This window comes from Phaethon aethereus (assembly GCF_964289735.1).
Source record: "Phaethon aethereus genome assembly, chromosome: 1".
In the NCBI taxonomy this organism is placed as follows: domain Eukaryota; kingdom Metazoa; phylum Chordata; class Aves; order Phaethontiformes; family Phaethontidae; genus Phaethon; species Phaethon aethereus.
Window position 1 is genome coordinate 193,008,619 of NC_138575.1, and position 24,568 is coordinate 193,033,186.

A 24,568-nucleotide genomic window follows, 5' to 3' on the forward strand; every position below is an offset into this window, starting at 1 on the left:
CGTGGCTGGGCTACCGTGTGCTGGCTATAATTAAAATAACTTTTACTTGATTTCCACAGTGGTGTGCATAGTTATAAAGAGGCAGGGAGGAAACTGTACACATAGGACTGAAAACAGAGGCAGATGAACCACCTTGGGTCCAACCCAAACTCAACTCTGTATCTTGCCGTATTTTGTGGGTAATAAAGTCTGGGATCCTGTTTCTGTTTCAGGGACTCATGTGTTGGAGGTCAATAATAAGGTCCCTACGTAACAACTGGAGGAAAATCTAGACCTTGGAGTCCACAGGAGAGCCCTCACATACATGCCACAGGGACAAAGTCCTTCTTGCTTATTCTATCTCATGCCTCCCGTATTTTGCATTGATTTATGCACAGATGCTGAATTCAAAGGAGAAGAAACAGAGCTTCCCCGTCTCATACTGCACAACAGTCAAGGGTTTGGGTCCCTTCCAGGAAGACAGGAGATGTCGGTTCCAAACTCCTTTGGCCCAGAACCCAGCCCTCCCACTTCCCACAAAAGTGATCTTTGCATCAGACAACGATGCAAGAAGAGGCCTTTTACGCCTCTGTTCTCAGAATTGGGTTGTCAGTGTTAAAAGCCGAGAGCGCTGCCTACTACAGGCAGTATTCAAACACCCCTCTTACCCAGTCCTCCCAAGCGTATTGCTGCCCAGCAGAGAGTAAGGGACTTGCTCTTTGAAGGCACGCCCCGCCGTATAAAGTGTTTAAGGACCAACAGCAGAAGTGCTGACTAACTCAGCCCAGCCAGGTGAGCATCTCTTCACACACTGTGACACTAAATCAGACCTGTGGTAAGGGGTCTGAATGCTGACACAGTACTGACAGCCAGAATGATTCCATTTACTGTAATGGTTATATCCATCTAACTGAGCAATTAGAGGACTGCAGCTTCATGGTTCCTGGTGAAACAAAGGGGTCAGAAATGCCAAGCTAGAAAAGGCAGGTCAAAAACTAATCACCTTTTTCTTCCTCCTCTTAGAAAGGCAAGCAAGAGGAAATAACAACATGGAAGACAGAAGTCAGTAAATCAAATGCTTTTATTGGCATCCTTTCTCATTTGAGACCCTTTGTCATTTACTTTAATTGCACAGACCAAAATCAGTGATTGACAGTAATTTTTGTAAGTTACAACTTATATAGCTTTTGCATTTTTATTAAGAGAAGATAAGATCATGGATAAGTCTCTACATGGACTCAAAGATAGGAAGCAACTTCTTACTAACCTTCATGCAAAATACTGACAGATTATTGGAGACTGAGGTTCAGTGTAATTTCAGGAAAAACTTCACCCTTATGAGTATGTTAATCTAATAACAAGCTAATTTATAATCCTTTCACAACTAATGTAATTTTCATATATTAGATAATAATTACAGGCATATTAAGCACTATTAACTTTATTAAACAACAATGAACAGCCTTCTCAATGTATACTACGATAATGCAAAATCTGAGTAATTTAAAGTGCCTTACCCAGTAAAAGAGCATAATTTTCCACGAGAGCTTTTCTAAGCTTCTAGAATTTTTTTGTCTTACAGGTCTGGAGTTTTTAGACAGAATAAATCTAACATTCACATTTACAGAAGAATTTATCCCTGATCCAAGAACTCCAGGGACACTCAACTTTCAAATCTTTCTCTGTTATACCAACAAATTACACCCATTTGGAAAAGGAGCTATTGCTTTATTGTGGTATTACCAAGGAAGCTGCTTTCTGAGAACGCTGGATATATCTTGTGCAATGAGTTTTCCGAGAGACTAAAAGGTATTGCTGCCACTCTTCTCTATTTCTTGCTCTCTTGCAAGCATATACTGAACTGCAGACTTGGCTGCCATTAAGTATACGTATTTTATGGGGAATATTATTACTGATAAAAATAAAATATGTATGTTATTCAATATGAATGACTACTCATCTCCCTCTTGGCATATATAAACAAGCCACATCTGAGTGTAAACTCGGGCAACTGTAATACCTCTGTGGCACTCACACAACAAAGAGGGAAATAAAAAAGTTAAATGCTTCCAATGAAACAGTTAGCTTAAATTATCCTTTAAAAAAAAAAAAAAAAAAATCAAAAAACCTAACCCTAATTTCCTTTTACTAACTTTCTGTATCCTGAAGGTTTCTCTACAGCAAGGCTTTTCTAAAGAATACATTTAAGGAATTTGCAGAAAATTTATCATAAGGTGCAACAGAGAACAACTGTCCTATTTTCCTCTTTTACTGGAAGCAAAGATCCCCTAAATCATAACTCTCTATAAAATCAGGGTTTTTACACAGAGCAGGTTCAGCTTTGCACCAGAGAAGGAAAGAAATGAAACCCTCACTCATGGCTTTCTATGCATCACCCTTGAACAACTACACACCCTGGCTCTCCCACATAATTCTCAGGACAACCTGTGGCAGCCACAGGTGAACTTAACTGTAATTTTTAGGAGAACCACTGCAGACATGTAAACCACAAAAATCTCTTGGTGGATTATTAACTAAATAAACGCTTGTACTAGACCAGATGGACTTTTTTTTGTACTTAAAAAAAGCAAAACAAAAAACATGTAGATGTGAAAGAGGAATGGCCATACTGATGTGCAAGCCATCTTCCTAACCTACATTGTCATTGGTCCCAGCCTTTAGAGATCAGCAAGTTTCAACTGATACAAGGATTCCTACAGCACAACTGCACTAAAGCAAAATCCTTCCCGTAAAACAGAATTATACAAGTAACTTAAAGCATTAGGTTCCAGGTTATGTACATGCACGTAGTTCAAATAGATCTTTTTCTTACAGAAAATAACAGAACTAGCAATGACGATAATGGATTCAAAAAAAGCACACAAATTTTCCCTCAAAGATTTAATCAACAGGATTTGAAAAACAGCATCAAATGTTCTGAAATTATTTATGAGCTGTAGCAATGATGCACTTGAGACATCCAACATATATCAGTTATATTAAAATTACAGTTATCAGCATTTACTGATGATAGGCTGAGAAAAAGAGTGAAAGAACAAGGAAAAGAACAAATAAAAATATTGGTGAGGTCGTAAGAGACACTGGTTCAACCTCTAGTTGAAAGGATTATGTACAGCAAAGGAAAAAGCTTCCTTCTTTTTCAAAGAGATTGCATATTTTCAAGGTCCATTTCCATTAGAAGAATACATTAAAATAATTTTTCATCTATATTCTATTTTCTGGCCTATAGAAGGTATTCAAAGACACAGAAAAGACTAGACTTCTGCCAAGCAGATGAAACAAAACCGCATTCCTACATATTTTAACTATACAGTTACACATCAAAATTAAAACCAGAAAAATAACTAGGTGCAAATACTCAACAAATACAGATTTATGGATTCTGATAAATCTGGTGTAAGCAGGACTATGAAAGGAGTGCCTGAACTTGATGAGGAGATCTGTGTAGTATGGTTTCTGGATCCTTATATTCATTTGAAGGATCCATCACAGCTGCATATAACTCACTGTAAGCTCTGCAGACCAGTTCTGTTGACTGTTTTATTATCTGCTCTCTAAAAAAAACAAAAACAAACAAAACAAAAACATAATTTGCAAGTTGTATGTAGCACAGTTACATTCCCTACAAGGAATTAGAGATATACACTAAAAATATGCAGTAAATATCAGTGCTGGTTACTTTAAAAAGCCCTTTTAATTCAACTGTGAAAACAACCTGAAGTGTTACAACAAAGGAAGGCTTCTTCATCTCTTTGTAACGTACATAGATAAACTCACATAAATGATCCTGAACCAAGAAATTAGCTTCTTTATTTCTGCAATCATGAAAAAATAGTAGAAGGATTTAATTTGCATACATTAGTTTTTCACCTGCACTCCCCTGCATCTTTTAGAAGACTGATAATCTTAGTGGTCTACCTTCTACCTCCTGTGGCTTCTTGCTGTCCTTTGTAAATACACTTTTTTTTTTTTCATCTACCAGCAAATACATTCCATTTGCTTTACCTTGACACCACCTGATTCTATAATCGGTCAAAAAGGAAGACCTGAAAGTGATAGCGGCCAGAGACTTAAAACTTGCTACAGCCTTTTACCAACAACACTATGAAGTCTGTGTTCTGTTACTTTTCTGGATCTAAATGAGTAACAATGCACAGAGACAGGATGCTAAATGTAATTGGAAAGTTTAATATTTTATGAGGACAAACTAGTAGTTTTATTTACATTGCCCATTGAACCAGTTTAATCACCATGGTGATGCATTTACTAGTTGCAGATGCATTTTTATCTGTCAGAAACAGTAGTTACAACTATTTTACAGCCAAACACATGCAGGTGGAACACCAGGAGAAGATGAGGAAACCAAGGTAACCATGAATCCAGATTCAGTCCTGCTGTAATATGCAGCAAAGGAACAAAGACACCAAAACTGCATCTACTAAAATCAGGGCTGAATTCACCAACCACTGACAATTGGCAAGTTAAAGAAATATCAAATACCAAGTGAGTAGAACTATGTCTTTTCAGGAAATATTAAGAAACAGAAGCTATGAGAAAAAAAGGTTGAGAGGCAAAGCCTGCATTTTATTCTGATGCACAGCATCCCATTTTTCAATATACAGGATCAACTGCCAGTATTACTAGGTTATTAGAATACCTGAAAGAAAGACTGACCTTATAATAGCAAATCTAGAAACACTATTATAAGGGAAATATATTCAAGGTGTTCGGGTAAAACAACTGTCTCTGATCACAGTCTGGGATCCTAAGCTACTGTAACATGACAATCTTTTAAGAAAGTACTGCACACAGAATTCATATAAAACTAACTGTATTGCACCAAATAATATTCAATTAAAAGAAAAAGTTCATTAAAATATTCCAGAGGAATGAACAGCATCAAGTGAGTCCTTCCATCAAATAACGTCAGTGTCATTAATCAGTACGTTAGGGTTTCAGTTGCCATAACAACATGATACATTTTATCACCAACACAAATGGCAGCACTTTCTAAAAATAGTAATTCCAGCATTCAGTTTCTGTGATCCAACACAAATGAAAAGAGCTTTTCAAGACCAACAGTCACACAAATAAAGAGCTTAAAACTTTTTTAATGAGTAAAGGAATTTGAAAGACAAGAGCATGCATTGGCGAATGTCGGAAGGAATGTTCTTCATAGTTGTAAAGCTTAAATGATATTCCCAGTGAGTACATAATACACTGGTCCCTTATCAAAAACATGTGGTCTGATTTTAAGAACCAAAGAACACTTGGGTTACAACTATTCAATCGCTGGAAGAGTGGATCACAATTATGTGATTTCAAGGAAGACATCTTCAAAATTGACATCAAACGTCTGCAAAACTAACTTGAAAATTTCAACTAGTATAGCCAGCGATTAAATGTTAATGTTAAATGTTTTACTTGAATTAGGAGAAACTTTGGAATTTTGAAGGTTTATTTACTACAGAAAATAATGACTATTAAGATTATGATTCTACAAACATGTATCTCTGTAAATAGGTACCTTAACTTCAAATGGATTGCTAGTGTTTAAAGCTACTTGTTTGAAGGCTAACAGATTTTCTTTTCTCTTTTTTTTTTTTTTAATTCCGAGAAGAATCTAACCTATAGCATTGAGTTATAGTAGGTTAATAAACTTCTGCATGCAAGCTGAGCTGTAGCAGCTGTAGCTATCATCCTCACACGGGCTCCCCTCTCACCTCTCAGCTGCTCACTGTTGCAAGACAACATGAATTCAGCTTAAATTGCACTGAGAGGTTTAAAAAGCTTATCAATGGGATAACGCCAAGAGTACATACATGACCAGTTTATCTTGGTTCATCTGACAGCAGAAATGATTACATCACAGTAATTTCACTGTGCCCGAGTGTTTATCAAGTTTACTTCTGAAAAATTGCGGCTTTCAAAATACATTTACTGTTATTATGACTTTTAAATAGACCTACATTTTAAAAAAATACCAAGAGCTAAAATACAGGTTTGATAGCTTGACACCTAGAAGCAGAAGTTGCAATGCTTCACTTCACTTTACTGCTCAAGCTACCCTGTTTGACCTATACTGGAGCAGAAAAGCTCTCAGAACAGGGTCAGCTCTGCCCGCTGAGCTGCAGGAACGGTAACCCTAGCAGAGAGACCAACAAACTAATGAAAAGCACCAACATCCCCCATGCCAAGCCATGCACCATTCATATGGCATGAAACTAGAAGTCTTCACATGAGGAGAGCCTGAGCAATACAGCAAGAGAACCTGGCAGTTAAGACTAGTTGTTGTCTCAGTTGACCTAAGTTGACCTAACCTAAGTTGTAGGTCCCTTCCAACTGAACTATTCTGTTCTAATAAATTCCCAACAATAAATATTTTCCCCTTAACATAAGTAATTTTTTAATTGAAAGATACTGTAATACCATCCCGCTGAGGACAAGTACTAGTAATGAGACTCCAAATATGTTGCATTACATAGAATGTGATGCACTAGTCTCAATTTCTGGTATAGTCTGTAATCTGCATTCTTCATAGAAGGGTGAAAAATAATGTCAAGAAAAGTTTTTGATCAGTACAGCATATAATTCTCTGTGTTTAAACACTACAAAATGTTTTCATATGGTTCACATTTAATTGGAAAAAAATTCGTGGCACTTTCCCTAGGCTTGGGGTTCAGTTATCTCATCTCTTGTTTTTTGAATATAAAGTTCTCACTTCCATACTTCAAAGAAGAAATCACTAAAAACCCACCATATTAGGTGAAAAGTAAAGTAGTCTCAGCAAAATATTCAATGAGATAGAATGTCAATAGAAGAAGACAACAACGTTGAAAATTCTAGACCTGATGAAGCAGTGAGGATAAAAGAAATCTTGAATGGAGAACTACATATTTCATCTGTCTTTGGAATGCTTACAAAATCGTTCTAAAAGAATTTACAACTTAAGTTGACCAAAAACTGCTGACACAGTGGAACACGTTCAAAATAGATGAATGTAATTAATTTTGATGTTGTCTGTTAAATCAAGAGTAACTACTTCAGAGAGTTATAGAATTACATATTCCTCACTGTTTGTTCAAAAAGAGAGTCAGAACAAAACTGAATTGTGACCTGAAGGACAATGCAAACATGATCACAGCTGATAACTTGAATTGTCATCACGATCCACTAAAACCTAATCAAATTCATCTTTTTGATCATTATGCAGGCATAATAGAAATTCAAAGGTAAGGTACTTACTTCACAGTGGCACTCAGAAGGAAATTCAGCTGGGACATTAACAGACTATCTGGAGCAGACAGATAGCGATCAAACTGAGCCTGGGGGGGGCGGGGCAGGAAGAGAATATGTGATAAACATTAAGAACTTGCTCTTATATGAAAATAGGTAAAAAAACAGACCTTTGAAAAGTGATTACATTAAAATGGCACCTTCTTGTTTGGTAAAATTTTCTCTTTTTATATATTTAAGACAGAGCCTAACATAAAATACAAAAGTTTAAGGTAGAACTTAATAGTTCAAAACAAATGTCTAACTTCATCACCTCTGTCACCAAAATTTCAAGTTTCTGACTGTGAGAAGTATGGGTGCAGAAGCAAATAATGAGAATCCAGCTTCCACAATTATCCATCTAAGTCTCCTATGCAGCTGGTACACACATGCATGCACCACTGAAGATCAGACCTAGTCTATCTGCTGTAGGGAATACAATAGCCTCCAGACAGAAATCTAATCTATCCAAGTTAGACATGTTGCACGATTCTTTTTGCATGTTTCTTTCTACACATTTGTTTTTACTTTTTGGCAGGGAATTACTGCTTAATAATCTAATGAGCACTTATGTTGGGAAAAATAAGAGCAAGGGACCTAGTGCAGGCTCCTCAAACTGCTTCTAAGCCTAATTCTCCTCCCTCATATAATACAGTAAAAAAAAATGTGGTGCTTTGATTCTAATAGTTTGGAGAGGAACACACTCAGAAAGAACATTACTGCTGTCTTCAACATCTTGAACATTCTCAACAGAGAAGTTTTGGATGCCCTATCCCTGGAAGTGTTCATGGTCAAGCTGGATGGGGCTTTTAACAACCTGATCTAATGAAAGAAGTCCCTACTCATGGCAGGGGGGGTGCCCTAGATGATCTTTAAAGATCCCTTCCAATCCAAACCATTATATGATTCTGTGATCAAATGAGTGACTATAGAGTAGATGGAGCCAGGTCTTCTCCAGGGTGAGAACATGAGGAATACTGGACACATATTACACTACGGAAAATTCTGATTAAATAGTAAGAGGAAAAATTCTCACCAGGAGTGTCATCAAACACTGAACAGGTTACCCAGAAAAGCTGTATAATCTCCATCCTTGGAATTACTCAATCAGGCAAGGCCCTAGGCAACTTTATCTAATGATAGCAACCTTCCTGAACCCTGAATGAATCTTCTCAAGCTGGTAAACCCTAAAATCCACATCCAGCCATCATTTAAACACGCAAAAAGTGTGCACAAATGACTAATGAAGTCACTCACAGTTCTCATTAATTAACTTTTTGGGGTTATCTGCCCTCGTTTGGAAAGCAAGGGAGCTTTAGCCGAGAGACAGGTACGGACTTTACTAGAACAGCACTTGCAAGCACATGTGAACAACTTAAAAGGCTGAGACCTGGAAAACTTTCAGGTTAAGTTGAGAGGCAGCAAATCTGCCTGCAAGTACTCCTTCCACACGGTTTAAATCCTGGGAAGCCAACAGATTAGGGTGGTAAGTGGGATTTGGTGGGTTCCATTCTGGTTGAAGTGTGTTCACACAAGCAGACATTAAAGTAATGAAGAAAATAAAACAGTTGGGTTCTTCTCTAACTACTCAAGTGAAATTATTATGTACCACTATAGAGTTACATATATATAATTTAGAGAGACGGTCTCCAAGCTGCAGCCTTTAAATTCCTTATTGGTCTACAAGACCATGATAAATAGAATATATTTTAAATTCAAAACTTATAAATATTGATAAGAATACATGCTGATCTGAGTAAACAACTGAGTGTTCTGTGCCAGAGCTCTGTTCATCCAACCAGCTTGGGAATCACTGGTTTAAAACTTAAACAGAGGAAAACAGGCTACATTGACACAATTAAGATGGATTCAACATACAATTTTTAATTTTTTTTTTTAAGCAAACCTGGTTTTAAAAAACTTCTTCTTTTAAAAAGACCTTTTTTTCATGGGGTATATATGTACTGCTGGATGAGTGGGCCTTATTTACCATTAAACTTTCAGAATAAAGCTAAACTTGACTAAGCAAGAAGAGTGACAGATCATATGTTATTGCCTACTGAACTGTGATATTGCTCTCTATGCAAAATAGCCTTCACACACTCTAAGAAAAAATATCAGCTGATAACTTGTTTTAAAATATGTTGTAGCTTTCAACTTAACAAATGTAACTGTGACATATGCCCAGCACCTAACTTCTGAGCTTAGCTGAACTATTTGCATAAAATCAAAGCCTTAGGACTAAAATTATAAATGATAGCAGAACCTATATTTTGAAGCATACAGGCAAAAAAGAAACTTTCGTGATTAAAACTAATTAGAGCTAAGTATTTGCTTTTAGCAATTTAAGATGACTCATGGGATAACATTCTTCTAAGTGAAGTTTTGTTTCTCAAGGCTTAGAAACTAATATTCTATTACTACCCATTCATAAATAATTTACATATTTATTACTTCAAGTGGTCAAATTACTACAAATGACGAAAGTATTCCCAGACATGTAATTTCACTATTCATAAAGAGTGTGACTGGTTAGATGAATATCTACTAGATCACATAATTAACAGTATTCTTTCCCATGTCACAGTACCAGCACCATAATACGAAATTATAAAATGCTTACCATTGCAACCTTCAGGGACACAGAATCCATACTTGGCAAATTTGAAAGAGGACCCTAAGAATCAGTAGTCAGAGGGGGTGGGGGGGAGAGGTCATACAAGCACATGGAAAAAGATAAGAAATAACAACAAATTCTACAATCAGTTCAGTACTAAATTGCTATTTTGCCCTGCTACAGGATCTTAAATGTTTGGAAACTGAATCACGGTATCAATCCTGAAATGCTGTAACAGGTCATTTGTATTCTACTGCTCTCTTAAATTAAAACCTCAGAATATTGAGTTCTTAATATGTCCTTTTGAGTCCTTTTCTTCCTTCTTCACCATTAAACGACAAACCCTCCTAAAAGCCTTCCACAAGGTCTAGGATAAAAACTGAGTTGCAAACTGGCCACATTCCCGTGGTGTTCCAGAATTAGAGAGGGCAACTTCCCTCTATTCATCTGTTCTGTGACAGTGCAGAATCCCACCCTGCTTCCCAGTAAATCTTCTGTGCTGGAAAGGCAATACAATCTATACATGCTGCCTAACCTGTAGTAAATGATGTGACATCATCACCTCTGCAACCAGGCAGCTGGACAGATATAAGTGAAAATTGCTACATTCCATTAACAATCTGCCCTGGTCGATTTGAAAGTGGTTTTAGTAAAGAAATAGGCTCATGAATAAGAAAGCAAGCTGAGTTATTAACTTGATTATTTATACATTTATTCATCTTTATACATAAAAATCTGTTGAGTTTTGGCACTTTATGCAAAATTATTGGCTGAAGAAATAACATAAAGCTCTCCAACAGACTTCTCTTTTCCCCAGAAAACACTGTTCTTCACCTTCACAACAGATCACAAAAGGACAGAGGCACAGCTGAAGGGAAGAGGGGCTGTATTAACACCTATCACATAACAACTGTGGTTCACAAGAAAGGAAGAGCGTGAGCTCTGCATTTCAGTTCTCAGCTCACTCTAAGAAATTTCAAGTTTTAGCTTTTAGAATCTCACTGTCTTGGTGCTAGAATAGCTAGAGCAATGAATAAGGACAGAAGAAGTAATATTTCAAATTACTACTAAACTCATCTGCCAATTTTTCACGAAGAAAAAAGCAGTAATTGTCTAATACATGCAGGGTATGTATTATACACTCTGTGTATGGTGTGCAATGGAAGAAACCTGAATGCTGCATGCACTGTACGTCCAATATATTCTAGATGTCATGGAAGTGGTACACATACTCAGTATTTATGTTTTAGAGCCAGCTTGACTCTATGACACTTTCTGAGGCGTATTAAACTACCTATAGAGTTATTCTGAGAATGTACAGGATGTCTGTGGTGTACGGAGCCTGTTGATAGCACACAGATAAGCTGCACAGAAGGATTGTTGCACATCAAACCTGCTAGGCTGGCTGAACATATGGTGTAGGGGAAATCTACACTTGCAAGGTGCCTTTGTCTAATAGTCCTGGTCCCGTGTGAAAAATCAACAGATACTACTGAGTTTTTGCTTTCAGAGGAAGCTAAATTTGCAAAAATATTAGTGCCCGAATTCTTCTAGTTGGCAGGTATGCAGTACCTCCTCAACATGTACATCATGTAAGCTTACCTGTTCCGGTTTGTGTTGCTGCACGGAGTTATATATGTAACTTAGACCAGCTCTTGTTAACACGTAGGAAGCTTGCTCATTTATGAGTGTATCTAAATGAGCTTCAATCTGAAATTTTAAGCATAAGGTATTTCTAAAATGTGCATAAGAATATTAAATAGAAGAAGATCTGGGGTATAGAAAGTCTAGAAACACAAATAAGAAGGGAAAAAAACAAATAAGAAAAAAAAGGGAAGTGATCAACAAGCAAGGAAAAACCACAAATATATACAAATATATACAAATTATTTTATCAATTTACATCTACCATATCATAAGGAGCCAATAATAAAAATATTGATAATTCTTTCATATCTGACTAACAAAATAACCTACATTTTTTTTTATTTGTAAATTCAACAGCACCAAAAATTAAGAATACCAAAGCTCTAATCTTAAAAACGGCTGTATGACAAAAATCATCCAACTTACTGAAAATATTGAGAATAGCATGGCAGTTTTATAAGAGAAAGAGTCAGTCTTTCACAAAGAAAATAAAACTGAAGCTAAATCATGGTAAGTACTGCTTTAAATTCAATACTGATAAACATGTACTTGAAAAAAGTTAGCTGAAAGAACAATAGATGAAATTAAAGCTATCAATTTTGCTTTAATTATCTTCATATGAAAAAAGTCATACACATATTTTACATTCTTAGTATAATCTGCACTTTGCAGAGAAACCTAATCAATAAACCCAGTCACAGCAGCAGCAATCATTTTTCAGTTTGAGTAGTCTTGGAAAGATATTTGAGTATATATACATTATTACTTCATTTTTACAGATAACTACCCATATTTCTTTTTCTTCCAATCGTAAAGAAAAGTAAAAATTTATAACATATCAAACTCCAGTAAAACGTAAGACTTCCAGGTCTGATATTTTGAGAGTTCACCTTTTTACTTCCTCAAATGGTTTAGAAAAACGCACTTTTCTTTTTAAATCATGAGGGAAATCTTAATATTTCAATTTGGAGATTTTAACCGTCTTAGAGAGCTCTTTTTTTCTATGAAAAATGTTTCTCTTATTAAATATGCCATTCTAACTCCACTTGAATAACCTACTTATGTATAATCTTAAAGATTTTTTTTCAGTCTGTTCCTGTATTTGTAAAACGTTTGAAGAAAGTAAATGGTATTAAATGCATAACCTTCAGCTCTACTGCTTATCTGAAGAATAAATCAATTGCAACATTTACTGTGAAAAAGAAACTCTGCTAATGGAAATTAGAAATGCCACAGACACTTTGGTGGGGTTGTCTGTTTGTTTGTTTCAGAGCTAAAAGGTGCTAGAAATTCTAATTAGGAGTAGAAAGGAAGAAATGGCTCACAGCCAATCTTTACTGACGCCTTCAAATAAGAAATTGTGACTTTCTTCCAAGTCCTGCAGCTCCCAAAACTCTCCTGAGGTATACTGTAGAGATATTCATGTAGCAAAGCTATAAATGGGCAGTACCTAAATTTTCCCAAGTCAATGGGTTATAAACTACATTTCCATTTCAAAATGGTACCCTATAAGAACTACTCTCCTGGCACGTTAGGGGAAACCAAACAAATGAGAAAAGTAGAAAGAAGGACTGAAGTAGTAACTTCAGCTATATATATTCTAGTATAAACTAGATGATAATCTAGTATTAACTGTATGATGGAACACAGCCATTTGACTGAACTTTTAACTTCCAATTGCTTCTTCTCACACAGTTTGCAGGTATTAGAATGATTAGGATAATGAAAATGTTCACTGAGATGGGTTTATCTGCAACTAAACCAAACCAAACCAAATCTTCTAGTAATTTTTTTTGTCCGTTTAAAATAAAAGATGCTGTATACCATGAGCTCTGGTACCTGCTATTTGCTTACAGTGTCTGATAAGAACCCCTCTTATCCCATTTCCTTGATTTAGAATTGACCCAAAGCCAACATTAATCAAAGATATATACATTCACACCACAACTTATAGTCTACAAAAAATCAATAAGAAGTTAATTTTTTGGGGGGTTGTTAAAGCTTACCTGAAATTGTAACATTTCTAGACGTTTGTCAGTGAATTCAAAGAGAGCCAAAGTAGTCTTCATCATATAAAGTGAATTTACCATGAAGGTTGCCATATCAGCTGTGCCCAAATTACTAGCTGACATAGTACACATCTGTAACAACGGATCTAGCACACAAGACAGAACCTAAAATAGAAAACACACAGAAAAGAGGGAGGGAAGAAATCATGTCACATGAGGCTCCTAAGCTCATTCTGTCTCTATCACGTATTTATTCTGCAAAGCAGAACAAAGAGAAATGAGAGTTTCCAACTGTGAAAGCAGTTTTCTACTGGATTTGTCAGCAGGTGATCAGCTACCATAGTGATGGGAAAAGTATAAAAACCTGAGAAGAGATTCTAACCTAGCAGGAGGAAGAGTAACCCAGATTAGATAACTGGTAATTGTGCGATCATGAGGGTATATTTACTTAATGGAGCAGTAATTGGATAACAGGATTTAGATACTGTGTTAAGAGTAGCACTCCATACTGTACTGTAATTATCCACTTCGTTAGTCACCATCTTTTTCACATTACAAACTCAGGTTTGGCAGAAAGCTCCAAAATGGGACCAGACAAAATAGATTAATGTTTCATCCATTTTTTGTGTACCAAGACTAACTTACACATACTTTCCCCCCTGCCTCTTCAGAGCAGTCAAACATTCTTATACCTGCACAAAGTCAGCTTGACGGGCATCCAGTGGAACAACGGATGAGTCATGAGATGCCAGAACTTCCCGCAGCAAGTTAAGTGTCTGATTTAGTGCAGAGCTTGGGCCAAGATCAGGAGGTGGGAGTTCAACCTGAAGAATAAGATTATCTGTTTGTGGGTTGTTTTTTTTTTATTTCACTTACAGCAAACACCATCCAATCTGTTAGCACAAATCGTAGCAACCAGACAATAATAAAATTACATGCAGCCATGCAGAGAAGATCTTCAGTTTGACACTGGACAGATCTAGCATGTTTCAGGTAATTGCCTGCAACTTTCAACATAACCATCCCATTCAGTGACAAACAAGCAAAACTGAATTTCTCCTTTCACTCAGATTATGCCTATTTTATCATCTAGAGACATAGAGAAACCCAAACACTACTGTTTTGGTAGGAAAATCAAATCCATTTGCTACATTAGGTATCACATAATAGCCAGTTGTTGGCACCACTGAGTTCACCTTGAGCAGGACCTCCTGTAAACACTACAGAATCTAGTGCAGGCAGAGCTCTGGGATATGAGGGCCATACTGCAACAGCTGAATGAAGTCATCTTCTTGACAAGGCTGCACAGCCCCTATCACGCTGAGTATGAGAGCTGCAGTCACAGACGCAACAGTCTTAATCTAGCAAGTTTTAACCTTAAATTACCAGTATACAAGTGAACTATGTGCAAGCTAAGTCAAGTACACCTACATAAACTGCAATGATACTGCAAGAACTGGAATGCAGGCCTACCTCAAAGATAAGAAGTAGGAATTGCAGTTGGTTAAAAACCAGAAAGAATAAAAGTTTATAAATCTTGTCAAAAAAACACACTTGGCGGAGTCAAATTATGAAAAGTTGGAGCACCTGAAACAGACAAATTCTACTCTATTTTTAACACAGGCTCACATACTTTAGCCCTTCTTTGTAACAGGCAAATACCCACCAAATGCTTCATAACACGTTTATCTAATATAAAACCTAGCACATCTCTCTTTCCCAGTCCATGCTCCTCTCCAAACGTAGTTTCATTGTCTTGTCTTCAATGCTGCCTCAAACTGGCTTCCTGCTGCCTCCAGGCCCTTCAACCCAGGCTGCCGGCCTTGTTTCCTTCCACCAACAACCCTCTTCCCACCTTCCTGTCTCCTGCTTACCCAAGGGCAGACACAGATCTGGCTGGACCACATGGGAGTAAGAAGTCCCCCAGCAATACAGAATAAGTGAACACTTCAAGGCATACATAATCTCTTTCCAGAAGGATGCAAGGAGAACTGAATTTGGCCTGGCCTGGAACTGGCCTGTGCATCTCGCTCAAGGCGTTTGGGTGCCGCAGAGCGAGGCAGCGCACACTTCTGCAACACTCTGAAGACTCCAGCTCAACAAGAGAAGGTGGCAGCTCTGGATGGACCCCTGAGCCACAGGCAACATGTTCCATGCCTTCCCAATTGAGAACTACTGATTAATAGTGTAATAAAGCACATGCCTGAGTCTCAAAAAAAAAAAAAAAAAAAAAAATCAAAGGGGCAGAGGCTGATGGCCAAAAAAACAAAGAAAGAAAGCGTAACGGGCATTTTCACAGTGGAGCATTTCAGAGCCTTCTGGAAATGAACATGCCACCAGAGAAAGAAGAAACAAGTCTCTTTGGAGCCAGGACTAGCTTTCACACTGTGTTTCAAAACATTTGAGATAGCATTCATGTCCCCACACTGTTACCAAGAAAGGATCAAACAAATTTTTTTTTGCATCCTTCTGAATACAAAATGTTCCTCTATTCTCACTTTTCAAGAGATAGGATACTGAATTTGAGGAACTAATGGAAAACTGAGTCTAACAGGTTCAGAGAACAGTTGTTGTTCAGCCCAAGCAGTCTTAAAAGTGTAAAACAAATATTCTAGCAATGAAGTAACAGTAATTCAGAAAGAGGCACTAAATCAGTGCTGATTAGTAGTAAAGTTTACTGAAATTCACAGCACTAAGTGAACTTTCTTCTTGTTTATTTTTGTTATTATTAGGGGTATTGATTGTGCCCTGAACACACTGTTCTTAGACCTGAACTGGACCGTGTTCAGGGATATTTTGGCATTAATTTGAGACTAGAGTTTGATGGGGTTTTCACTTCCAACACACACATAGATCATGGCAATGATAATTTCAGGCTTCTTTGCACATAATTTTTGTCTCCTGAAGTAGCTGATGGTCAGAAGCTTCTAAATTAGCTTAATCTTTCATTTAATCAGTTCTTTTAAAGTCCACTGTCTTCTACATGGGAGCAAGAAACAACATTATGGAAGAAGAAAACACAGCAAGGAAAAAAGGTTTAGATCATTAGATTCTATTGCGGTTAGCTTGAAATTCCTGACTACTGCAATACAGGCAGAATTATCAGTAAGTGGAAGGAAAATTAAAGCAATACTATAATAATATTGAAAATTCTGACTTTTTGCACATGAAAGTAGATTGGGTTTTTTTTCAGAATTAAAAAGGAAAATTTCAAAACAGATATCTAATTTATAGAGGAACCTAATGACTTCAACTCATGAGAGCTAAATCACTATTCTAATTAAAAAAATTGATGCCTGAATGTTTTACATGCACCAAAAGATTATTATAATCTACCCTACTTCCAGAAAAAGAAATTTGAAATGCATGCTGAATTCTACTTTTGAAGTACCTGCTTCAGATGCAAGCCAGACAGGAGCTAACTAAAAAATTATCAGAGAAGTTCTGTAGCAGCTAGTTCAACAGCATTAAAACATACTCTAACACAGCATTAAGTATCTAATCAGTTATAGCTAGCAGTTCAGTCATGCAGAAATGAGGTCAACTAGCTGTTCAGCCTTTAAAAGAAAGCAAGAAAATCCCGATTTCTAAAATCCAATATACAAAACTGAAACGAATTTTTCTCCTAAAATGACAACAGACACTAAAAGTTGTACATAAGGTTTAAGATAAAAGGTTGTATCTTTTTTCAAAGTTCTGCATATCAGTCAGTGGGGAATAACTGCTAAGCCAGTGATCTTCCTCCACATATACAATCTGGAGCAGGCTTATCTGCCTATGAGAGCAAGTAAATCCTTCAAGACATCCTGTGAGCTAACAAACAGCAAAGGAAAATACAGGAAAAAGAAAAGGGAGTATCAGCAATCAAGAAGAGAATGTGTGTATGTTAATTGTTTCCCTTTCTCATTTACAAAGAAGGTTAAATAGAAAAAAAATGCGGTGTTTGTTCCTATTAGAGCAGATATTATGGAGAGCAGCTTTGTTAGAAGCTCCTATGTGCACCTGCAAATACTGAAAATACTGTATAGGCAAGCAATCAAAACTATTTATATACTACCATATGAACATTAGAAAGTTAACAGTACAGAAAGACATGGACATACTGGAGCTAGTCAAGCAAAGGGCCAGAAAGTTCATGAAGGGACTGGAGTATCTCCTACCCAAGGAGAAGCTGTGTTCAGCCTGGTGAAGAGAAGGCTCGGGGGGGCTGTTATTAATGCGTATAAATACCTTATGGGAGAGATGCAGAAAAGGGAGATGGACTCTTCTCAGTGGTGTCCACTGACAGGTCAAGAGGCAATGGGCACAGATTGAAACACAGGAAAACCATTTTTTTTACTGTGAGGTTGATCAAATACTGGAAACAGTTGCACAGTAAGGTTGGAAACATTCAAAACTCAACTGGAACCAGTCCTGGGAAGACTGCTGTAGCTGATGCTGTTTGAGCAACATGGTTGGACTAGATGACCTCCAGAGGTTTGAGCTGACCTCATCCATTCTGCAATTCTGTGATACTGGTATTAAATAAGACAAGACGGTAACTTAAAACACACAAGTCCTCAGAAAAGTCACTGCTCAGAGTGACAAACAAAAGGTTAGTGGCTTTTTGAAGGGCCTAATCAGCTTTTAATAGAGTCTTTTTGGAAACCTCACTGGCAGAGGGTGAAGACAAAGCACTACAGATGTGGAACCTTTTAAAAAGGTATCTGGATATCTCATCCTGTCAGTTACAACTGGTTAGTGTCAACTACAGAAGTTCATTCTATGAACTGAAACAATTTTCACCATAGTTAAACAGCAGCAGTCTAAGAAACTTGAGTGGATGTCTACCAGAGAAGCTTCACAGAAGCTGTCCTAAGCTCTTTTGAGCCCTATTATGATCCTACAGAGATCACCACAGGCTCCACAGTAGAATGCCTAATGCCATGTGCTTTTTTTTTTTTTTTTGGCTATCAAGTTGGTCTTGAAAGAAGACAATAGAAAAATTCTTGCTAACTGTTTTCACATGGATCCATTCAGACCACAACAGCATCCACACCACAACATCAACCAGTCTCATTTCATCTGTCCCATACCTGGTTTCCCAGAAACCTAATAGGTTTCATTCTGACAGGAACTAAATCATGAGGGAGAAGTTTACAGTTATTCCTACGCGGTGTTTTAATACATCTCGCACTGACAAACCTAACAGATAATGCGATCATAACATTTAATTTACATACATCTACTCTAAAAAGAACAGCATTAAGGAATAACAATGCCCAAGCTTGATTTGGAGTACTCTACTAATAGTCTTCTAAGAGCTCAGACAGCCGATGACAGGTTAGTTTGGCAAAATCTCTCTTTAGTACCCTTGTGGTAACTCTCTTTCCATTTAAATCAATGTTTGCAACTATTCTTTCCTTTAATAATTGTTCTGGAGTACTACTGAAGCCAGAGTAAGGACAGCTGTGCTTGAAAATTCCCACTGTCTAAATGTATTAGCTGGTCCAATAAAACATGCTGGCATAGGTTAGTCTAAAAGGCTTGTTAAAAAGCCTTACCAGCAGACTCATGATTTTAAATGACACTTCTCTCAATATGAGAGAGCTGAAGGAGTAGTCCATCCACTCCAATGCATTAGGCTCTTTGAACTTTGCTTCCAGTTTCATTGGAACAGTTTCTGTTGTTCTGATAATTATTTTAATTTACTATTTTCTCCTGGATTTATCATCATCTGTAAAACAGCAATCTGTACGAGGCTAGTCTTAGTTAGATCCAGACAGTGAGTAATACAGGCAGAATCCCAAATCCCTGAACATTTGATTTATTTGCACAGGGTCAAAGGAAACATAAAAGGATACATAAGGTCTAAACCTACAGTTCTCAACCGCTTTACTAGCATGGCTGCTAGACCCACAGCTGGGTCCAAGAAAGCTAAAAAGAAACAAATACAAACACCATTTTTTAGTACAGGGACGCTAACACTGTCCAAAAAACATCCTGGTTGAGCAAACAATGAGAAACAAACCGATTGTTACAGAGCTAGAAAGCACTGGCAAGACTGCCCAACAACGCCTCTGAGCCCATACAACCACGCAAAGGAGAGACAGCATTTGCAGTAAAAGCTGATGCACTGACACAGGAGAAGGGTGGTGATGCAGAGCTTCTGTATGATATCAGCGGGCGACCCGAGAATCTCAAAGCTGTGAATGGCATTTTTAAACCCTGAAAACAAACTGACTTTGCAATGGTTCTGTTACCAAGCTTCACGTCAGGTTTCAAGGAGTATAGGAGCCAAAGAGATTGCCTTGTGTATTACCTTTCTTTAATAACAATGGACGTACTCTCAGGCAGTATGCTGAATATTTCTGTTACATAGATTTCAGATGGTAAAGAGCTACCTGAGAAGTCTGAATGAGAACACCATAAAAAGGGTTTCTCAGACTGAAGAGTCTGAAATTGTGACAACTGCCGACTACCTTATTTTCAGATTAAAACCAGGATGCTTGAGATTTTCTGATGTAATGAAAAAAAAAGCTCACAGGAAAGTGCTCCTAGGCAAACCAGTTAAGTACTCTGAGGTAACCAGGGATTTCCCTGTGTCATTTACACTGATGGCTTGACAACCAAGAGGGAGAATCCTGATCTAAGACTGCCTTCCAATCCTGATCTAAGACTAAGTTTCCATACAGCTCCATGCTTGTGACACTCCTTATGTAATATGGGACTCTTCTCAAAAATAGATGTGAAGAAGCAGCTATTTTCTTGTCTCAGAAAGTACAGCCTCAAGTCTCAGTTTTCCTCAATTAAATCCCAGCCTGTTTGAAGGCAATGTTCAACTCAGCATAATCAATAACCTAGGGAATTAAACTGTCTGTGGTGATGAGGACATGTGAGCCAAATACCATCCTGTCATTCCTACACATCCAAAGGAGGGGATCTTGACGAGTTAGCATATTTAATGAAACGTGCTTTGTCTAAAAAAAGTTCCCAACTAGCTGTACCTAAGAGAAAAATTTGTTTAAATAGTATTCTGATCTATCAACTACTAGGTAAGACTGCAGGTATTAAAAAAACATACCATAGAAAGATACAGTAACACATCAGTGTTTCGAGGCAGTTCTCCCCACACAACACCACAAGAGAATTTGCACGGGGCTAAAGAGACTCCTGTCAAGTTACAAATTCACTGGTAATTATGACTAAGTCTTCTGAAATTTTGTAGCTACAAACAGCAATTAAGAAAACACTTAAATTCTCTATTAAATTAAATAAAAATTGTAGAACTGATTTCCATTCAGAATTTCTTGCGTAATGATTTTCAGATTATTAGCAACAACTGATGATACTGAAGTACTGTCATTAAAATGGTATACCTCACACAGGTTGTATTCACCACTTTCATTAGATCTAACAAAAGGGGCACTTAAGTTTATAGAAATCACAATATTTTTATTTAAGAACATCCTATTTATATTTTAATCTATTTCCAAAGTTATTTAAATTGCCTTAAGAATCATATCTTAATCACAGTAATGGACAGCTGATATTCTTTAAAACAGGCTCATCAATGCCTTAAGATGCAAAATACAAGCAGAAACAAGGAACCACGACTTCCAGATTGTCCCAAGTAAAAAGGAATTTACTAATGTGAAGAACTGGCTGGATGGCCAAGCCCAGAGAGTTGTGGTGAATGGCGTTAAATCCGGCTGGCGGCCGGTCACGAGTGGTGTTCCCCAGGGCTAGGTTCTGGGGCCGGTCTTGTTCAATATCTTTATTGATGATCTGGATGAGGGGATCGAGTGCTCCCTCACTAAGTTTGCAGATGACACCAAGTTGGGTGGGCATGTTGATCTGCTGGAGGGTAGGAGAGCTCTGCAGAGGGTTCTGGACAGGCTGGATCAATGGGCAGATGTCAACTGTATGAGGTTTAATAAGGCCAAGTGCTGGGTCCTGCACTTCGGCCACAACAACCCCTTGCAACACTAAAGGCTTGGGGAGGAGTGGCTAGAGAGCTGCCCGGCGGAAAGGGACCTGGGGGTGCTGGTTGACAGCCGGCTGAATATGAGCCGGCAATGTGCCCAGGTGGCCAGGAAGCCCAACAGCATCCTGGCCTGTATCAGGGATAGTGTGGCCAGCAGAAGTAGCGAAGTGATTGTGCCCCTGTACTCGGCACTGGTGAGGCCACACCTTGAATCCTGTGTTCAGTTTTGGGCCCCTCACTACAAGAAGGACACTGAGGTGCTGGAGCGTGTCCAGAGAAGGGCAACAAAGCTGGTGAGGGGTCTGGAGCACAAGCCTTATGGGGAGCGGCTGAGGGAACTGGGGTTGTTTAGTCTGGAGAAGAGGAGGCTGAGGGGAGACCTTATCACCTTCTACAATTACATGATAGGGGGTTGTGGCGACGAGGGTGTTGGCCTCTTCTCCCAAGTAACTAGTGATAGGACAAGAGGAAATGGCCTCAAGTTGCGCCAGGGGAGGTTTAGACTGGATATTAGGAAAAATTTCTTCACTGAGAGGGTGGTCAAACATTGGAACAGGCTGCCCAGGGAGGTGGTGGAGTCGCCATCTCTGGAAGTGTTCAAAAAACGTGTGGATGTGGCGCTTCAGGATATGGTTTAGGGGACATGGTGGCACTGGATTAATGGTTGGACTTGATGATCTTGAAGGTCTTTTCCAACCTTAGTGATTCTGTAACTTTACAAGTCAGTATTCTCTTTGTGCGTAACAGGAACAGCAATGAAGCCTTTGCAATCACGTATGTAAGCACAAAGGGTCTGTTTTCAAATGCTTTAATCTTCTCTGACACTAACAACAAAAAAAAATTTTAAAAAATCAGGAAGCAGTTGCAGTGTATACATAGTTAGCAAAAAGCTCATAAAAAGGCTGGGATGTGAAGAGAATACTACTAATACATGCACTCAGTTTGGTTCTGAACACACATTAATAAAAAGGATGGTAAAAAGCAACCTTGAGATTCCTCAAAATGTAAAAGCATTGCAACATTCGCTACTGTATTAACGAAAACACATGAAAAGGCATAAAAGCTGGTTATCTGTATATTAACATATAATAAAATAAATAAGAGGCGAATCAAATTTATGATAAAACATAGTCTTTATCTCATGGAAAGTGACGTTTCTCTGAGTGTAATGCAGCCTATTAATTTGTATTTTTTGTGAAATAAGATTAATTTCAGTCATAAGGAGATAAGACATCATTCTGTCAACTCAGTAGTCCACTCATAAAGGGTAATAAGGGTGTTTCAAAGGGCTCTCTAAAACTCTCAGTTACAAGAACTACACATCAGTACAGTAAGATTCCTTCTCACCCATAGAGTTACCTTGTTAACTCCTGAAACACAGAGTATCTTTAAGCTTTTGACCTCAATTATATACTGAGGAAGGATCTTCATAGGGCACATACACAACATAAAACTGTCAATGTTTCCAATTTAATTTATAAAATGTGTTTATGAGAAAGCAATATTATGATCTTTTTACATTACATGGTAGGCTTGGTACGCCATTCTTTATTTGTAATAAAGTGCCATTGAAGGTGGCAGTGCAATCATCGCCTTCATTTAACATCCGTAAAACCAAATTTGACTCCTTTATAAAACAACAGCATCTAGAGCCAGTTACATCCTGGCTGGGAGTTGAGGGAAGGGGAACTAAGAGGGCAAAGAGGATTACACAACCTTCCCATGGTGACAATAGAAAGAACACACACTGTGAACTGGGAAATCACTATTCCTTTATCACTCATTCCTCTCGTTCTGAATTCTACTTGCCTCCAAACTGAAAACAGCATATCGCCCAAAACAAAAGTATAAAGATTTTGAGCTATGCGAGTAGAAAAATTGTGCTGTATCCTGTTTGAGTACAGATGCAAGACCCAGTAGGATAAATACAACAGACATGAATCATAAAATCATAGAATAGTTGGGATGGAAGGGACCTTTAAAGGTCATCTAGTCCAACCCCCCTGCAATGAGCAGGAACATCTTCAATTATGTCAGGTTGCTCAGAGCCCCATCCAACCTGACCTTGAATGTTGTCAGGGATGGGGCATCTCTCATCTCTCTGGGCAACCTGTGCCAGTGGTTCACCACCCTCATTGCGAAAAATGTCTTCCTTATATCTAGTCTAAATCTACCCTACCAGACACAAGCTGTGCAGAATAAGAAAACTACTTTGAGACCACAGATCAACATTGACCAAACTCAGAATATCCCAATGAATAAACAGCGAGCTACAAAGCTTTGCACAAAGAATAGTTTTTGTAAATCTATGTATTTTTTGCATTATTTTTGTAGGTTAAATACAAATAATTTAGAAATACATTTACAAAACTTCACCGTTTGTCTTCCACTTTCAAACTGTTTTTTTAACTGGAAAAAACAGTAGTGTGACAGCTTTGTTGAACTCTAGGGTTGTGCAATAGCTAGTAATAAAGGCAGGCACCTCTTCTTGGTTTTAGGGCCTAGTCGACTCATCACATCTCAGAAAGGGATGCTGGGCGAAGATCAGATGTCTAGGAAATGGAAAGGCATGTGTAGCCTAACAATTTTCTTTGACTTTGCTTATATTTTAGAAAGAAAACATTTAATGGGTAGATCCACCAACAGCAACATGATACGAATAAAGCAAGGAGAAATTAGAAAGAACTATATTAATTACTGAACAATGGGAAATTCACTGAAACACAATTTGAAGAGTCATTGGGAAAGGAAAAGATAACCAGGGAAAGTGATGTGGGCTTAGGTACAGTTGTTTGGTATAACAAATGTATATTCTGCTTTTAACGGCAGCAATGTTCATGTGGTAAAACTATTTTTATAAAAGACAGAAAAGTCCAAGTTTTGTTTTTACTTAGCTTACCATCTTGGGATACACTTCGTAACTTCAAGAAAGGAATTATGTACATGAGTAATTAACTACTGATCTGATGATGCATTAATACAAATTATCTAGCTCAATCAGCTGACTTTGCACTATTGCACTTAGGGAAATTTCCTAATTTTGTTGCTTCTCAT

At 37.7% G+C, this 24,568-nt stretch overlaps 1 protein-coding gene across 1 annotated transcript in view; it reads right to left on the reverse strand.

Moving 5' to 3' along the window:
• Positions 1-3,070: 3,070 nt before the first annotated feature.
• Positions 3,071-24,568, reverse strand: part of COG6 (component of oligomeric golgi complex 6) — a 58,520-nt gene continuing 37,022 nt past the window's right edge. Inside the window, exons 14-19 of the mRNA XM_082000611.1 lie at positions 14,241-14,372; positions 13,546-13,713; positions 11,495-11,602; positions 9,899-9,952; positions 7,246-7,325; positions 3,071-3,554 (exon numbers count right to left, since the gene is read on the reverse strand). Coding sequence (XP_081856737.1) covers positions 3,407-3,554; positions 7,246-7,325; positions 9,899-9,952; positions 11,495-11,602; positions 13,546-13,713; positions 14,241-14,372 — 690 coding nt within the window. The 3' untranslated portion in view covers positions 3,071-3,406. The remainder of the gene's footprint in view (positions 3,555-7,245; positions 7,326-9,898; positions 9,953-11,494; positions 11,603-13,545; positions 13,714-14,240; positions 14,373-24,568) is intronic.